At 34.6% G+C, this 19,417-nt stretch overlaps 1 protein-coding gene across 1 annotated transcript; it reads left to right on the top strand.

Moving 5' to 3' along the window:
* Positions 1-16,753: 16,753 nt before the first annotated feature.
* Positions 16,754-18,992, top strand: LOC134261119 (nuclear apoptosis-inducing factor 1-like; the record flags this gene model as incomplete). Its single annotated transcript, XM_062743581.1, has 4 exons — positions 16,754-17,018; positions 17,956-18,124; positions 18,457-18,529; positions 18,809-18,992. Coding segments are annotated over exons 1-4 (602 nt in total), but the record flags the coding sequence as incomplete, so codon positions are not given.
* Between the last annotated feature and the right edge of the window lie 425 nt (positions 18,993-19,417).

The following is a 19,417-nucleotide window of genomic DNA, read 5'->3' as shown; positions in this document are numbered from 1 at the left end:
ATTATAATTTTATAGAAAACTTAGCTACTATATGCTTGTGCCTAATTTTTAGCTCTACTGGTCAGAGAGTAGACTACACTAAGATACATAATTCTGTGTATCGGTTTTTGATTTCGATGAACGGTGTTGCCGTGGTTACTAAAAATAGAAATTTCTGTGAAATTCTTTCAAAATGCTACTCCTCCTACAGTTTTGGTCTGATTTCAGTATAACTTGGCACACAAGTAGACTACACTGAGATACATAATTCTGTGTATCGGTTTTTGATTTCGATGAAAGGTGTTGCGGTGGTTACTAAAAATAGAAATTTCTGTAAAATTGTTTCAAAATGCTACTCCTCCTACAGTTTTGGTCTGATTTCAGTATACAGTCCCTGAAACGTTCTACTTTCCCATTTTCCCGTTCGCTCACCGTTCGTTCACCGTTCGTTCAGCGTGCGTTCACTGTTCGTTCAGAGTGCGTTCACCATTCGCTCTTTGTTCACAGTATTGCGTTCACCGTTCACCGTACGCTCGCGTTAACCGTTCACAAAACGTTCACCGTTCGCTCTTCGTTCCGTTTACTTTGCGTTCACCGTTTACTTATCGTTCAGTTTTCATTGTCATTCGGAACTCCGAAGTGAAAGGACTTATCTTTTTGATGGTAAGGATTTACATGTTTTTTAATTGAATAACTTAGATATAACTTAGATATCGTTTTAGAAGAATAATTATTTCATTGCAAAAATTATCTATATATTTATATTTCTATTATTATAACTCAGCTGTTACTTATTTCACGAATATTCCCTGGAAAATAATTAATACATTAAGTACCTACATGTATGTAGAACGATGCTAAAATATTAAATTTTAAAAAGGGCAATGTACAAATGTTTCACGCACGGCATCAATTTGATGTAATTTTAAAGAGGTTAAATTATTAATGGATGTATGATAATTAATAAGTCTTTTACAGAACAAGAATAAATTAAAAAAAAAAACTAAATAAAAAACTATTTCTAGAGTAACACGTATTTAAACGACATGTAGGTTTGAGAATTATGAACAGTACTGCAAATATTCAGTTAACTAAATATCTTTAGAGATAATTAAATAAATGGTGTGGTTTTAAATTTTAGAAACTGTTTAAAATAGTCTATTATTAGAGAAGGAAAATTCCTTCCTTCACCGTACCTACACTTTTTTAAAATTTTTTTTTGCCATTCATTATAATTTAGACCCCCCCCCCCCCCCCCCGGTGCCCTTTCTCCCGATATAAAATTCTTATTTAGTTTTCACAGTAAATTTCAATTAATATTTAATTTTTATTGTAACACAAGAAACCAGTCTTAAAACCAACATCAAACAGTCATTAAACAATAAGTATTTTAGTATAAACTTGTGCCGACAGTACTATTTTTAAATTGGCAGGGAATGTGTTTCACATTCAATTTGAGGGGGATGTACGGCCACCTTTAGTGCAGTGAGAGCAAAATGTAAACATTTCTTCAAATGGCTAAAATACATTATATTTTTATCAAATTTTAAGTCTTTTTGATAAAGATACAATAAATATGCATAACCGTATGCATGTTGTGCATATATAATCTATACTTTTGCAGAAAAATGCTTTTGATATGCTCCTTAGAACTGCGCAGCTACAGAATTCAGCAGAGCCTTAAAAAATCCAAAAATATGCAAACTGTGCATTAATGTTCTCTCTACAACCATTTGTTGAGAAAATGTCTAAATTTTGCACTTTTAAATGATAATTTCAAGTTCAAAACAAGGTACCATTGTCTTCAAAAAGAGTGTAAAGAACCCTGAAAGTAGTTCGTGGATAGCAGCACGTGGTCTATTTTTAGCATAGAATCTTGTTTTCCAGATTTCAAATAATATGAACACTTTTAAAAGAGGAAAGGTGTTATAGTGTGACTTGAAGTAATTTATTTAGTTTGAACATGTTTTTTTTTCTATTTGCCTATATTTTCAAAATTACAATTGTACAAAGTAAAGAGAAAAAATCAACCTATAAACATCTTCAAAATGATGTTTGGTGGTCCTCCCAACTCAGGGAAAAATTATTGGGTCCGTATTTATAGGTGAGAAAAAAAATCCTTAAAATTTAAACAGAATTGTTTACGGAAGAAAAGAAAAAAATATCGTGAAATGGAATGTTAAAAAAAATGAGTCGGGCCATTTCTAGGCAGTAGATCGGGAGAGAGGGCGACCAAATATTTTTATAACAAGTGGTTTTATAAGGCTAGTACATGTTCCATCACATACTTAGTAATGCAATTTTTATTAATCTTTGACACTATTTTGAAAAACAAACAAAGGATTTTCGGGGGAGGGGGGGGGGGGTTAGCACTCACTTTTTTGCGATGATAGACATAGCATATGCAATGGACCTTTCATTGCAAACATTGTGCTCGCTTCTAAATTTCATAGCATAGAAACAACTCATTATATTTTATCAAGCTTCGTATGTTCAATGAGCGAGAGCTTACAACGTTGTCAACATAATGAGACATGATGCGTTTTTGTGTCCAAACATTACTCCATACAATGTGTGGGCCATTGCAAACATTCTAGTTATTTATGTGAGGTGCCTGAAGGAAGTCCTATAACTGCCTATTTTTTCTATCTAACTTATAAACAAAATAGACATGTACCAACTTTCGAATGTAAGACGTAATTACAATTTATTTTTCATGCACTGCGTATTGTTTAACATTTTCAAATTAAATGCTAAGCATCCTCCTTGCAGTGCCCCATTTGAAAATAACTTCTATCGCCACAGAAAAAAGACCCACCGTAAACACATATGTTTAGGACATTTTTATCTTTTTTCTTGAGTTTTAAAGAAACCAACAGATTATCAAGATGTATTATATATAATTTCCAACATCTCGACCGAGTATAATTACGGCCGGGAAATGTCTACAGATACATGAAGAAGTTACATGTAGCTAAAATAATCGTCACAAAAGAATAAAAAGGCACATAAATATAGAAAACAAATATTTTGCAGCAGAATTGAAATTAAACAATATTTTTTATGCAGTACGATAACAGTCAAGGTCAACAGATAATTGTGAATTAAAAAAAAAATCCGTCATTTTACTCAGAATCGCTTTGGCACGGAAATATATGTACGGTTGTTTCAAACCCATAAAATGTAATAAATTCATTCTATAAGAAGTAGTTTTATCTTCAGAAGTCCACATTATTTTATTAGTTTGAAAAGAATGAGCATAATTATTTACTATACAAGTAGATTAATTTATTTTTTAACCACACGCGGTAACAAATACACGTTTGAAATCATGTTATTAAAATATCGATTTAAACATAGGTATGTGCAGAAAAAATGTTTTTATTTATCTATTGATTGATTTGTTTCTGAAGTGATTTATTTATTGTTTGTCTCAGTAGTAGTTTCATCTTCGAAAGTCCACATTTTTTTATTAGTTAAAAGAATAATCATAATTATTTACTATGGAAGATTAATTAATTTTTCAACTACACGCGGTAACAAAAACATGTTTGACGGCGATTAAAATTATGTCATTAAGATATCGATTTAAACATACGTATTTGGAGAATTTTATTTTTATTATTTATTTAATTATCTATTTATTTATTTTTCATTGTTTATCTATTGTTTATTTATATTTATTTATGACATTTAAATTATAGAATAAAAGACTAATTTCAATGCAAGGAAAAGACCAAAGGCATTCCGAATAAATCTTTCATCTTGCGTTCACCGTTCACTTTGCGCTCGCGTTCGCGTTCTGCGTTCACTCACCGTTCACCGTTCACACATCGTTCACCAAGTTGCGTTCACCGTTCACACATCGTTCACTCACCGTTCGCTCTGCTTTCGTTCACCGTTCGTTCACCGTTCAGGTGGGAAAGTAGAACGTTTTAGGGACTGTAACTTGGCACACAAGTAGACTACACTAAGATACATAATTCTGTGTATCGGTTTTTGATTTCGATGAACGGTGTTGCCGTGGTTACTAAAAATAGAAATTTCTGTGAAATTCTTTCAAAATGCTACTCCTCCTACAGTTTTAATCTAATTTCAATATAACTTGGCACACAAGTAGAATACAGTAAGATACATAAATCTGTATATCGGTTTTTGATTTCGATGAACGGTGTTGCCGTGGTTACTAAAAATAGAAATGTCTGTGAAATTCTTTCAAAATGCTACTCCTCCTACAATTTTGGTTTGATTTCAGTATAACTTGGCACACAAGTAGACTACACTAAGATACATAATTCTGTATATCGGTTTTTGATTTCGTTGAACAGTGTTGCCGTGGTTACTAAAAATAGAAATTTCTGTGAAATTCTTTCAAAATGCTACTCCTCCTACAATTTTGGTTTGATTTCAGTATAACTTGGCACACAAGTAGACTACACTAAGATACATAATTCTGTGTATCAAATTATAATTTTGATGAACGGTGTTGCCGTGGTTACTAAAAATATAAATGTCTGTTAAATTGTTTCAAAATGCTACTCCTCCTACAGTTTTGGTCTGATTTCAGTATAACTTGGCACACAAGTAGACTACACTAAGAACATTAAGAGACTTTATCAACAATCATTATTCTATTTAATGCTGTTTATAAAGTTTCAAATCCCAGCTGCTTCAGTACTTTCTCTTCCTTTGCTATAAGTTCAAACCAGTAGAGCTTCAGTCTCGACAGAGACTTCTGGTTAAAATTATTTAAGGAATGAAGCTAATTTCAACTTATGTTATCTGATATAACATAACTTGGGGCAGTTTACGCTTTATAAACCGCGAATTAGCTAATTAGCGTGCTGAATGAATAATGTAAGTGTTCTCTACCAGCTGCAAAAAATCTTGTTATTCATAAATTCACATGCAGGCTCATGCTTTTAAAAAACACTTCACAAAATGCTAGATAGTATAATTATGCAGAGTATACTTAAATACACATCATAATGATGTAATGATGTAAAAGAGTAGCAGTAAAAAACCTCTTTCTCATGGAACAATGTCATGCTCTTAGATGCATTTTAAAAATACAAGTTCCCAATTTCAAATACTTGAATACATGTGATAAAAAAATCTGAAACAAAAAATGTATCATTTTTCAATTCAATAATAATGGATCATACATGTCTACAAGACCTGATAAAATTTAAACGATTCACTTACAATCTATTTAACATGTATGAAATTTTAAATAAATAAATGACTTGATCTACATTTTGGCAATTCAGTTTTGACAGAGTACTTAATACCAAACTTGAATGATGGAAAAACAATATTTTTTTTATTTCGCAGTGAACAAAAAAAGATCAGATATCTTGCAAAGAAATTTTACATAATATTAATCCACCCATAAAAATTTCACTTGTCTAACTCAAAGATTAATGCAGAGAAAAAATTGATTGCATTATTCTCATGGAAAGAATTTTACACAATAATTGTGTGCATTTACATGTACATGTATGTGTACCACTTTGTGCAAGCTACATGGATTATCACAAAGTATGAACTTATATATCAACTTTGTCATTTGTCCATTGTAATTGATTAATACACAATAAATTCATTTGAAAGTACTGTAAATCACTTTTTATTCGCGAAAACTTTATTTTTGCGTAATTACGTGAATCAGTGTGCTCGCGTTAATTTAATTCTTGCTTATAATAGCATTCTTAAAGATTATATAGAGCAATTACCACAATTCGTGAAAATAATGTCTCGCTAATCAAGAGTCAACGATAACCTCGCAAATATAAGGTGTCACGAAAATTAAGTGATCTACAGTATAAAATATTGTTATGGGTCAGAATAACCCTAAATGCCAGCAAAGATCAATCACACAGTTTAAACTTAACAATAATTTATTTACAGTAATATACAAATCATTAAGTACAAACTTAGCAAAAATCTAAAAATACATACATCAGAGTGTCCGTTGCTGCACACAATGTCCCAGTGAAATTATATCCCAGTAATACCTCAATGATGCTTATACGACAATTGTCCCTATGCATAGAATTGACAGGGTATTTATACAGTATTATAAATCTAGAATATTCTAGAAGTTGTAAGTACATGATATTACTGGAAAGTTCTGGACATACACAAAGTTCAGGAATGTTCTAAAAACAATGACCAAACATGTTGACCACTCTGGAATGTTCAAGAAACTTAATGTTACTAATAATATACATGATGAAATAATACAAATACAACACACCTCACAACACCTCCCCCCTTAAAAAGTTTGAATGTCAATGAAAACTTATATTGTTAAAATGAAATATATGTACATTAATACAAAATCATATATGTTCACGATACTCTGGACAAGGCATCTGCAATAACATTGTCTTTGCCTTTGATATGCTTAATTGTTATGTTGTATTCTTGTAACAACAAACTCCATCTAGTCAGTCTTTGATTTTTGTTTGACAATTTATGCAAAAATGTCAGGGGGTTGTGATCCGTATATACAAGAATTGGATGCAAAGTAACATTTAGATAAACATCAAAATGCTGTAAGGCTAACAACAAAGCAAGGCATTCCTTTTCAATGGTGGAATACTTTTGTTGACATTTTGTAAGTTTCTTTGAAAAATAAGAAACAACTCTATCTACCTTATCACTATGTTCTTGAAACAAAGCTGCCCCGATTCCAACATCACTAGCATCAACAGTAAGCTTGAACTGCTTAGAAAAATCTGGAGTTGACAGAACTGGGTTGCTCATAAGGACAGATTTGATTTTACGAAAGGATTTTTCACAGTCCTTTGTCCATTCAAAGTTAACCCTCTTTTGTAAAAGATTTGTAAGTGGACTAATAACTGAGGAAAAATTTGGACAAAATTTTCTGTAAAACCCAGCCATGCCTAAAAACCTCATTAATTCTTTCTTGTTTGTAGGAATGGGGAACTTTGCAATAGCTTCCACTTTAGCCATAATATGTGTAACATAACCTTGACCTACTTTATGACCTAAATACTCTACATAGGCATGACAAAATTCGCTCTTCTCAAGGTTCACAGTTAAGTTTGCTTTAACTAAAATGTCAAATAAAGCACGCATGATTCGGAGATGTTCGTCCCATGTGTCGCTGTATATGACGACATCATCAATGTAGGCCTCGCATCCCTCAAGGTCTTGAAGAAGGGAGTGAATCATCCTTTGGAATGTAGCCGGTGCGTTTTTCATGCCAAAAGGCATTACTTTATACTGGTAAAGTCCATCTGGTGTAGCAAAAGCAGATATTTCTTTTGCTCTTTCTGTTAACGGCACTTGCCAGTAGCCTTTCAACAGGTCAAATTTACTGACAAATTTCGCGTTTCCAATGTTGTCAATACAGTCATCGATTCTAGGTATTGGATATGAATCAGTTTTGGTAACAGAATTCACCTTTCTAAAGTCTGTACATAATCGGTAGGAACCGTCCTGTTTTGGTACAAGAATACACGGTGAGCTCCAATCACTTTTACTAGGTTCAACAATGTCATTGTCCAACATATACTGCACTTCCCTTCTTAGGTACTGCAATTTTATTGGATTGAGACGGTACGGATGTTGTTTGATAGGCAGAGCGTCGCCAACTATAACATCATGACAAGCTGCATTAGTTTTCTTTGGAACATCCGAGAAGATTTGATGGTACTCATTCATCAAGTTTTTAACTTGTTCTTTTTGGTGAATGTTTAAATGTCCAAGTTTGGCATCAAAATCAGCCAAAATTTCTGAGTTTTTCAAGCGGACACTCTGATTACAATCTTTCTCATTCATCTCTACACTCGTATCACTCTTAATACAATTTTGAACAGTCTTAGCGTTGGCTAAAGTGGAAGCTGGTTTTACAGAATTTCGGTCACACCTTTCAAAATACTCTTTCAACATGTTAATGTGACAAACCCGTTTCTCTTTACGTCGACCTGGTGTCTTAACTACATAGTTTACATCACTGATCTTGCTTTCAATTTCATAAGGGCCATAAAATCTAGCCTGTAAAGGATGACCAGGAATAGGTAAAAATACAAGAACCTTATCACCTGGCTTAAACACCCTATTTCTGGCATCTTTGTCATACCACATTTTCATTTTCATCTGAGAACTCTTCAAATTTTCTTGTGCTAATTTACAAGCATTGTAAAGTTTTTCTTTGAAATCAGACACATAATCTAAAAGATTAAGATCACTAGTCTCAGTCAGCCACTTTTCCTTCAACAATTTCAAAGGACCTCTAACTGTATGACCAAACACCAATTCAAAAGGACTGAACCCAAGAGACTCCTGGACTGCTTCTCGTGCAGCAAATAGTACAAGATGAACCCCATCATCCCAGTCTTTCTCATACTGATAACAATAGGTCTTCAGCATTGTTTTTAAGGTCTGGTGAAAACGTTCTAGCGCCCCCTGGGACTCAGGATGATAAGCAGTTGATCTATATTGCCTTATACCCAACTCATGCATGACTTGCTGGAACAACCCCGACATAAAATTTGAGCCTTGATCCGACTGAATTGCCTTGGGTGCTCCTACAAAACTGAAAAACTTGGTTAGGGCCTTAACTATGCTCTTTGCCTTTATATTCCTAAGAGATATGGCTTCAGGAAACCGAGTGGATGTACACATAATGGTAAGTAAATACTGGTTTCCAGATCTAGTCCTAGGCAAAGGTCCTACACAATCCACCAACACTCGACTAAACGGTTCTTCAAAAGCTGGAATGGGTTGGAGAGGAGCAGATGGTATCTTCTGATTTGGTTTACCTACCATCTGACAGACATGGCATGACTTGCAAAACTTCGAAACATCCTTTCTTAGCTTAGGCCAATAAAAATGACTCAAAATCCTATTATAAGTCTTATTGATACCTAAATGACCAGCCATAGGTGTATCGTGAGCTAAACTCATGACATCTCGACGATAAGCAGCTGGGACCACTATCTGGTGAACAACACGCCATACTTCATCTGGGGAAGCGTCAGGTGGTCGCCATTTTCGCATAAGGATGCCATCTTTCATATAGAAGCATTCTCCAACTTTAGTAGCCTCTTCTGGTGGAAGTGCCCTCTTACTAAGTTGAATGATATCTGGGTCTTTATGTTGTTCAGAGAGTAAACGTTCTCGGCTGAGGATGTCCTTGCCTTGGCTAACTAGTGGATGCAACTCATCATCCTCACCACCAAATTTTGGTAAAAGTTCTTTCTTCTCTTGCTTCTTGATATTGTGTGGTCCCATGCTTGTTTGAGTGCCATCAAGGTCAGATAAGAAAGTGTCATTCAAATCAATATCAACAGAGGAATCTGTCTCGTCAAAGGCTTGATTGTGGTCTGCCTCCATCTCTCGTCTTCTGGCCATCGCTCTAGTAACAGCTTAGGCTGGATAAATGTCATCATCTTCATCATCGCACATGACATTGGAAGTGATTTTCTCACAAACTATAGGATCTGGTACAACTTTTCCACCAGCTAAATCGTTGCCTAGCAACAAAGAAATGCCTGGAACGGGAAGAGTAGGTCGAACACCTACGATAACAGGTCCAGTAACTAAATCTGACTTCAAACTAATTCTATGCAGGGGAACATCAATGACACCTAGCTCCACACCCTGTAATAAAACTGACCCACCAGTAGAAGTCTGCTCAGACAAAGGAAGCACGCCCTCTAACAATAACGTCTGTGCAGCACCAGTATCTCTCAAAATCTGGACAGGTTTTATTTCGCTAGAGTCACCGAGTGAAACAAATCCCTGAGACATAAAGGGCTTATAATCCTCCATAGAATCAATAGAACTGGACTGTGAACCCTGGACATCAGGAGTGTCAGAACAAATCGAAACTAAGGCTTCTCTATCACCTCTAACTGCCGCACAAGCATGTGGTTGAGTTTTATCAAAATCATTTTTTCTCTTAAGTTTAAAGCATTCACTGATCAGATGACCTTTTTTCTTACAATAACTACAAGTAGGAAGCGACCCTATTCCAGAAGATCCTTCAAAACGTCCTGGACCGGACTTAGAACCACCTTGGGATGGAGACTGGGAACTTGTGAAAGACTGAGACCCTGAACCACTCTTTTTATATGTGTCTGAATTGGTAGAATTACTGCTAGTCTGAGATCTTGATACAAAATTCTTTTTATGAGACAGAGCATAAGTATCAGATATGACTGCTGCCTCTTCAAGAGTTTTCACATTCTTATCTTCTAAATGTGTTTTCAAATCTTGAGAAACACATTCCTTAAACTCTTCTACCAGGATGACTTGGCGCAAATTAGCAAAAGTTTTATCAAGTTTCTGAGATCTAAACCAGTGATCGAATAAATCTTCTTTCTCTCGTGAAAATTCAACAAATGTTTGGTTATCAAACTTCCTATACTTTCTGAATTTTTGTCTATATGCTTCAAGTACTAATTCATATGCTTTTAATATTGCTGCTTTGACCTCATAGTCTGAACTCTCAGCTACCCCTAGTGCAGAGTATACCTCAGCTGCTTTGCCAACCAGTACACTTTGTAACATTGTTGACCAAACGTGTTGTGGCCATTTAAGATTCTCTGCGACTTTCTCGAATTGGGGAAAATATTTGTCTACAGATTTTTCTTGAAATTTTGGAACTAATCTAATATTTTTTGCTGCGTCAAATTCATTCTTGACAAATGACGGTTCTGGTTGGTTTTGTAATTTTAATTTCTCTAATTCAAAGTTCATTTCACGCTCTCTTTCTCGCTCTTGTCTTTCTCTTTCTCGCTCTTCTCTTTCTCTATCTAATTTGTCTAATTCAAATTTCCGTTCACGCTCTCGTTCTTCAAATCTCATTTTTTCCAACTCTACTTGATACTGAAATTCTGACATATTATAAGATTCTGATTTAAGTGTATAATCTGGAAGATCATATTTTCCAAAGATGTTTTCTTCAACTAGTTTGTTTGCAACCTTTATTCTAATGTCTTGCTTTCTCTGTGAAGATTTAACCTCTAACCCAAGATGCAAACCTAACGCGATCAAGTCATCCTTTTTTAACGTATCAAAAATCTGAACACTTGGTGAACTAAGAAAGTCTGTGACCGAAAATACCATGTTGATTTTTGCTGGCTTATAGTCAAATTTAACGGTTCAATAAACAAAATTTTGACAATAAACTGCAAAAGTGCAAGAAATTCTTTATCCCGGACGAGCCCCCAATTCTGTTATGGGTCAGAATAACCCTAAATGCCAGCAAAGATCAATCACACAGTTTAAACTTAACAATAATTTATTTACAGTAATATACCAGACCTGTTTACTCTTACGATTTCGCCGTATTTTTTACGGATTTTTAGTCTAAAATACGTCTCACGTTTTGCCAGTATGAAAATACGGAAATCAGAAATAAGTAAGTTTAGAATTTAACAGTTAGTTTTTGTTATGATCTGATGTAGATTTACTCTATTTATCGCTAAACAAGAGAAAGATTTCAAACACATAAGCGATGTCAGGTTGCCAAAACGCTGTGGTATTATTAAATGACAAAGACCGTGTTGTTTAACCATGTTTTTGTAATCAGAAAAGCAGTTTTTCTCTTTTAATATATGTAAAATTGATGTAAAATGAAATCTTACTTGCAAATGCCAAATTTCACGGACAAATCGAAAGAAAAATACTGAGAGACAACGTTATGGGTAAACAGGTCTGATATACAAATCATTAAGTACAAACTTAGCAAAAATCTAAAAAAATACATACATCAGAGTGTCCGTTGCTGCACACAATGTCCCAGTGAAATTATATCCCAGTAATACCTCAATGATGCTTATACGACAATTGTCCCTATGCATAGAATTGACAGGGTATTTATACAGTATTATAAATCTAGAATATTCTAGAAGTTGTAAGTACATGATATTACTGGAAAGTTCTGGACATACACAAAGTTCAGGAATGTTCTAAAAACAATGACCAAACATGTTGACCACTCTGGAATGTTCAAGAAACTTAATGTTACTAATAACATACATGATGAAATAATACAAATACAACACACCTCACAACAATATGAGAGTTTCATATTTAAGGCATATAAATTTCATGGGTGAATTTGCATTCTTAAAGCCATATATGGCGTATGTACAGTGAAAAGTATTAGACTTAGATTATAAGAACTAATTATTTGTATCATTACCTTATATAAAGATAGAACTTTTCCATAAATTACAAAATCTAAGTCAATTGCGATATATAGATATCACAATTTAATTTGGATTCTTGGAATTTTCTCCGACTCGGAAGAAAATATAAAAGATTTAAATAACACATTACAGAGAAGATAAAATCGTATTATTATATGAAACGAGATGTTCTCCGTGTTCAAAATTGTATGAAAAAGCTTTAATTTGAAGGTATTAACTATATTTCTTAACTTAATTTTGTATTTTTCAAAAACTTTTTTTTTATCAGTTACGCCATATATGGCTTTAAAGAAGCACATCAGAAGATTCATCCATCTAGATTTGCAATGATTTTCTCACTTTCAAGTAATTGTAAGACGGCCTGCAAATCTTCATCTCCAAAACTCTCCTTATTTTTCTTCATGATTACTATCGTTGTCCTTTTTAGCTCACCTCAACGAAGTTGGGGGAGCTTATGTAATACCCTCGGCGTCGGCGTCGGTGTCGGTGTCGGCGTCGGCGTCCCGGGTTAAGGTTAAGTTTTTTGGAGCAGTTTTCTTTTTAAGTACTTCTATGTCCTATGTTGATTAGATATGCATGGAAGATGGTTCTAGTGTGTTTCATTGTACCAGTCAAAGTTTCAGATGCTGCAATTTTAGCAAAGAAATGACCAGGTTAATGTTTTTGGAGCAGGTTAACATTTTTGGTGCAGTTTTTGGTGTAGGTTTCACTTCCAAGTAACTATAAGCCCTATGTTAACCAAACTTGCACGGATGATACATCTAAGGATGCATACTACCGGGCTTGCTTCGGATGCTGAATCTGACCTACTTTTTCCGGTTGAGTGAACAGGTTAAAGTTTTTTGGTGTAGGTTTCATTTCCAAGTATCTGTAAGTCCTATGTTGACCAAACTTGCATGGATGATACATCTAAGGATGGATACAACCAGGCTTGCTTCGGATGCTGAATGTGACCTACATTTTCCGTTTGAGTGAACAGGTTAAAGTTTTTGGTGCAGGTTTCATTTCTAAGTATCTGTAAGTCCTATGTTGACCAAACTTGCATGGATGATACATCTAAGGATGGATACTACCAGGCTTTTCGGATGCTGAATCTGACCTACATTTTCCGGTTGAGTGAACAGGTTAAAGTTTTTGGTGCAGGTTTCATTTCCAAGTAACTATAAGCCCTATGTTGACCAAACTTGCATGGATGATACATCTAAGGATGGATACTGCCGGGCTTGCTTCGGATGCTGAATCTGACCTACATTTTCCAGTTGAGTGAACAAGTAAAAGTTTTTGGTGCAGGTTTCATTTCCAAGTAACTATGAGTTCTTTAATGACCAATCTTGCATGGATGATACATCTTAGGATGCATACTACCAGGCTTGCTTCGGATGCTGAATCTGACCTACATTTTGTGGATGAGTGAAAATGTTAGTTTTTGATGTATGTTTCATTTCCAATTAACTATGAGCCTTATAATGTGCAAACTTGCATGGACGATACATCTTAGGATGCACACTAATGGACTTGCTTCGGATGCTGAATTCGACATATATATTTTTCAGATAATAGACCAGGTTAAAGTTATGGTTGCAGGTCTATTACCAAAAAACTTTAAGGCTTTTATAACATTGTATAAACCAAACTTGCACAAATGTTGCATCAAAAGATGAAAACTCAAATTTGCTTTAGATGCTGAATTACATTTTCATGAAGAAGAACTACTTTAAATTTTTTAAGTTGGTCTACTTCAAAGTATCAGATCAAAATTGCTTAGATATTTTCATTTTTGGAATGTACATTTTTTGTTGGTTAATTGTGTGACTTTGCCTTATTTAAAGACAACATTCGTTGAGGTGAGCTCTGTAATCTCTGATTACCTATGTTTCTGTTTTGAAACCAATGAGAGTCTTGAAAAGAATGAAGAAACTTGACTTGGCTGAAGCCATTCACTGGGATGAAATTTTCTCTCCCCCTCCTCTGTCATGGTCCTCATATCTCTTGCAACCTGAATAGCATTTTCTTTCTTTCCACTTTCTCTACCCCTCTCAAACAAATCTATCAGAAAACTTCTCACTTTTTGGGAAAACCTTTTAAATTTCCTGTCCTTTTTTAAGGCCCAACCCATTGGTTCACAAATATCTGTATTTTCTAAAGAAGTCTGTCCCATCAGTTACCCACTGGAAGTAGATATTAAATCACATTTCTCTGCCCATATCCTTTTCACCTGGTCGAAAGAGGACTCAGAAATTGTTTTCATTTCATGTCTTCCACTGGTGATGTGATCTTCTAATGATCTAAATGACTGGTAGAATTTGATGCAGCCTTCTTCAGGGCAAAGAAAAGCAGGTTTCATTGATCCTTGCAATGATTCTTCTGGACTGGCAGAGTTTCTTGAGATGGATTCATCATCTGTCTGTAGATTTTCTTCTCCGTCTGATGGTACTCTTGGAATATCGGATAAATTTTGCCTTTTTTGTTGATATGTCCAGAAACACTTTTGTCCATAAAATCTTCAAGAATCCTGAGACACGGATCATCATGTTTCTGCCTGCAGAGTTTTGTCACTGTATCCTCTGTCAACAGATTTCCTTTCCCAACATCATAAGCACGCCATAATCTTATACCAGAAGGACTGAACTCAACATTTGTAAGCTGAGTGATGCCTTTTAATGAATGACTTCTTAGAGTTTGCTTGGAAACATCAACATCTACCACTGCTGTCTGCACCCCACAAACACCATTTCCACTGTCGATTGCCCCTTTCATATCATGAGCTGACCTGATATTATGACCCTCAGTGGAATATACTCTCATTTTCCCACACATGTGCGCAATTTTTGCATCGCAATAACTTTTTCCACACTTGGCTTCGCTATAATCATATCTCAAAATGTTGATGCCTGAAAATTGAAATAAAATTATCTCTTAATACCTATATTTTTTTCATAATATTGAATATCTCGCATATTACTTGAAAGTTGGTAGGTTATTTTGTAAATAGATATATATATATTTGATCTAATGTAGTTATTGAAATTGGATGTTTAATGAATTGAAGAAGTTTGGATAAATACATATCAGAAATTAGTGTATGAATCTGTGTGTTGCATAATTTATTCTTGCAATCACATTTCTTTCCTTTATCCAACCTAATTAACTCAATTAAATTCATTTTTTTATAATCTAAAAGTAAGACTAATTTGGATCTTAATAAAACTTATTACCCTTATAGCACATTGAACATCAATGAAAGACTGATCATCACCTGTTCGCCTTGAAATGTCAGGAATGGCGAACCATAGGTGGCCACAGTGGTAGCAACCAGCATTATCAGACCTAATAAAAGCTTATGTAATCTGTGGTAGTTGCTTCTTGACAGTTGTCAGAGTATGTTCCAATAGGGAGGCAACAGCAAAGAAGTCTTGTTTTACTTGATCTAGAATGTGAGTGTATGTGTTGTGCTGCAATTTTAAAACAAAACCCCAAATTGTACACCTGCTAGAGAAACCCATTATATGGTATTTAAAAGATCTGACAACAAATTGGGAAAACATGCATTTATAATTTCTATTACCTTTGTTTCCTCTCCATCTTTGAAGATACATACACAAACACGCCAGTGTGTTCCTTTCTGCCCAAACCAATCAGACATTTTCTCACGGTAGAGCTGTGGTAGGTACTTCATGGCCCAATCCATGATGATCAGCATCTGGTTGGGCTTCAAAGAGGCTAATACATCAGTTCGAGAATTATCTTGATTTATAACCCTCATGATATGAGCTCTCCATTCCTTTATTTGTGTGATGCAATCTTCAAACTCATGTTGATATTCTTCCCTCATAATTGGAGTACATGCTTGAATGCCATCTTCAACTCCCTCTGAAATTTCATTTATCAGTTTGCATCTACTGCACAATTTAGCATGCTCATGATTACCTTGTTCTTTAAAATCTTCAGAGTCTGGAGAACTCAAAGCATACTTCTGACAATGGAAAGCACATTCATCCTGTTTTTTTATGTGTAATTTATACTCTGTTTTCATGTACAGTTTGGAACATTTCAATTTTTTAACCAAAACTTCTTTCCACTGATCAGATTTGTTTAGTTTCCAAACCAAAGATTTTAAACTGTCATAAGCTGTAGAACCATCTTCAGCAACATTATCAACCCCTCTCAGACAAGTTCTTCTAGAGGCTGCACAGGCTTTCAGAATAGAGTACAATGAAGATTCGCTCAAAGATGAGAAGCCGGTTTCTTGACAATAACTTTTGTAGAGTCCTCCAAGAGTCGAATTCATCACTGTTCTGATGACGTCTGGTACTCCCAAAACCTCTCCAGAATCCAGGGTCATATCTCATGTACCATATGATACTAGCTGTGTGTAACATGGGTCACTAAAAAAACTACTGCATGAACCATCTTGGACTTATCCATTCGTTGTCTGTGAATAGGATTATTACAGGGTTGAGCATTTCCTCCAGGGCCATTCACAAATGCATGTCTGCGTGCCTGGAGATCGTTTCACAAAAGCATCGTAAATTACGTATTACTTAACGAGTTACGACGAACTTAGGTAGTACCTACGCACTACGTTACGACCGTTTCACGAAAGGTACTTAGAACTGTCGTAAAATATGCGCAACTTACGAAGTACCTAATTTTACCGGAAGTTAAAAAAATGGCAGACGAAGCTGTAAATAAAGTTAAAAAAGAGAGAAAAAAGAATTTTTCGGCAAGGGAAGTTGAAATTTTGGTGGAGGAGGTGGAGAAAAACCGTTCCATTTTGTTTGCCTCCCACAAAGATGTCAACACCAACCAGCGGAAAAACAAATGTTGGAGAGATATTTGCTCGTTGTATGTATCTCAAGTGAAGTTTTGTATTGAAGTCTCAAAGTAAATAGTAATCGATTTGTTTCATGTCTAAAACTAGTTTTCAAACACCTAGTTTATAAAAATTTCCCAAAAAGGAGGGTGGGGGTATGCCTTTTAGGCCTAGGTAATATGCATAGAACTACGATTCCCTATGTTTTGAGAGTGTATGATAACCAAGTGCTTCATGTTTCATATGTTAGACAAAGTACCATCCTACCTAGACAAAGATATGGAATTCATTTAAATCTATCTCAAATGTAAATAAAAAGGAGTTCCGACTTCCGAGTAAGATCTAAGCCTAGGCCTAGCGTTGGGTTTCCCTTTGATGCTGACAATGCTTCATATGTTAATAGACTACAATTCATAATACACACAAAGTTCTATACATTTTCACTCACCTTAAATGTAATTTTCTCCATAAATACAACAATTATCTTTTATTCTCGAGGCTGTATCAAATGGACTGCATGTTTACAAAAATGTATCATGTACTTGACCTTTTTTTATAAGCACGTCATAAAATAATCTCGTCTCGAATCAATCATTAAAACATTCAAGGAGTGAATAAAAACTTTTATTCATGATAATACTCTACCAACATGATGTCACTTTCTTAAAAAGCTTTATGAAAGAGAGAAGCGATCTTTATTCTTTTTATAAAGTAAAATGCCTTTTTTCGGGCAAAATTCAACTGAAAAAAATGTGGAGGATCTATAGTTTTTAGTGAGTTGGAAATAGTTGCTATGCTAAAGAACAATAATTGCAGGCTAGATTTAGACATGGTTTAATCATATTATTAAATATACTAGGATTGTAAATTATAAGTAATCAACAAACAAAATAATAATAAATTAATTACCATTTACTACATTACAAAAAATTTAAAAGACTTGTAACAACTTTTAATACATCACGACAGAATCAACAGTGTAGGATGTCAGGAAAGGTCGCCTGCTGAGGTCTGCAAAAAATGGAGGGACATATCGTCCCAGACGAAGAAAAAAGAGGCGGAGTTCCGTCGAGAGAGGACCAAGACGGGAGGCGGTCCAGCCCCCTCACCAGTCAACACCAGCGATATCTTCCAAAAGGTTGTACAAGATAACATGTTGTGTAACCTTTTTAAAAATCACTTTTTTGTTCGAAAGTAATCCAGATTATTTAATAGGTCCCCTATGAGTTTATGATAAAAAAAATCTCATAGAAAATGTTCTTTAACTTTGCACACATGTAAATGGTTTAATTGATGAAATACTTTTTGTTTAGAAATTTGATAAACAATAAACAAATAATAGATTTTATGATCTTTTTTCTTATACATAGTGTCTTGTTATGTTATGTTACGTTTTCTTTTTTTTAAATCAAATTCTTTAAAAGCCATGTATTATTGGCGGTAGATTAAAAAAAAAATACCCGTTTTCAGGTCGTGGCTATAATAGGAAAGACTTCCGTTGAAGGTATAACAGGTGGGGTAGATACAGACATTGATATCTCAGGTACGTCTCCCCCCCCCCCCCCCCCCGTACTCTTCAAACCTTCTCTTTTTTCTGTTAGATAGCATAAAGCTTAATACCTTATACAATACTCGACTTCTTAGCGATTCAATTCAATGCATATGCCAGTAAACAAGAAACATATATTAGCATATCATTTCTTTTAAAAAATGCATCAAAAACAGTGTACAAGAATGTATTTAATAAAATGTCCATAAAATAAAATAATAAGTGAATGCAAACCCTGGCTTCTGATTAAAAATTCTAATAATGCATTAACAGATGTGGATTTATTCAAAGTTGAGGACGTTTGGCTCTCCACACCCACCTCCTCAATAAATTCAGAAAAGGCCGCGGTTCCCACCCCCGCATTATCACAGTCTCCTGGACCATCCATGGCTTCTCAGGAGAAGGAAGAAACACAGACTGCAGGGTTGGAAGCAGAGGTTGTTGTTAAGGCACCAGGGTAATTTTAATACAAACGAGTATCAAGTACTTTAAAAAAAAAAAACGTGTTGATTATTTTAAGCAATCTTTGTTGTGTATTTATGAAAAATGTTAATATTGCGATCCAGAAAATTCAAGGTAGAAGCACGTATTAATAATTACCTGCAGAATTGTAGCTTCCCGAAAAATATATTGATAGATCAAAGAGCAACAGTGCCACCCAATGAAAAAATCTGTATATTTATTGCGCACAAAAAGTTGCGCTTGTGTATGGATAAAAATTAATTCTTCCAAATCCTTAAATTGCCAAAAATTTATATTTTAAAAAAATCCCGTACTCTTCTATCAAATACTTTCGTATTTGACATATACACGAAGCGCGTTTGGGCTGAATTATCTTAATAAACCAAAATAATACATATAGTTTAAACAGACGAAATTTTC

This window comes from Saccostrea cucullata, unplaced genomic scaffold (genome assembly GCF_032062105.1).
Source record: "Saccostrea cucullata isolate Sc308-1 unplaced genomic scaffold, CSIRO_AGI_Scuc_v1 ctg11900, whole genome shotgun sequence".
Classification (NCBI taxonomy): Eukaryota; Metazoa; Mollusca; class Bivalvia; order Ostreida; family Ostreidae; genus Saccostrea; species Saccostrea cuccullata.
The sequence above is the reverse complement of the archived record's forward strand: the minus strand, read 5'-3'. Positions and strand labels throughout refer to the sequence as shown.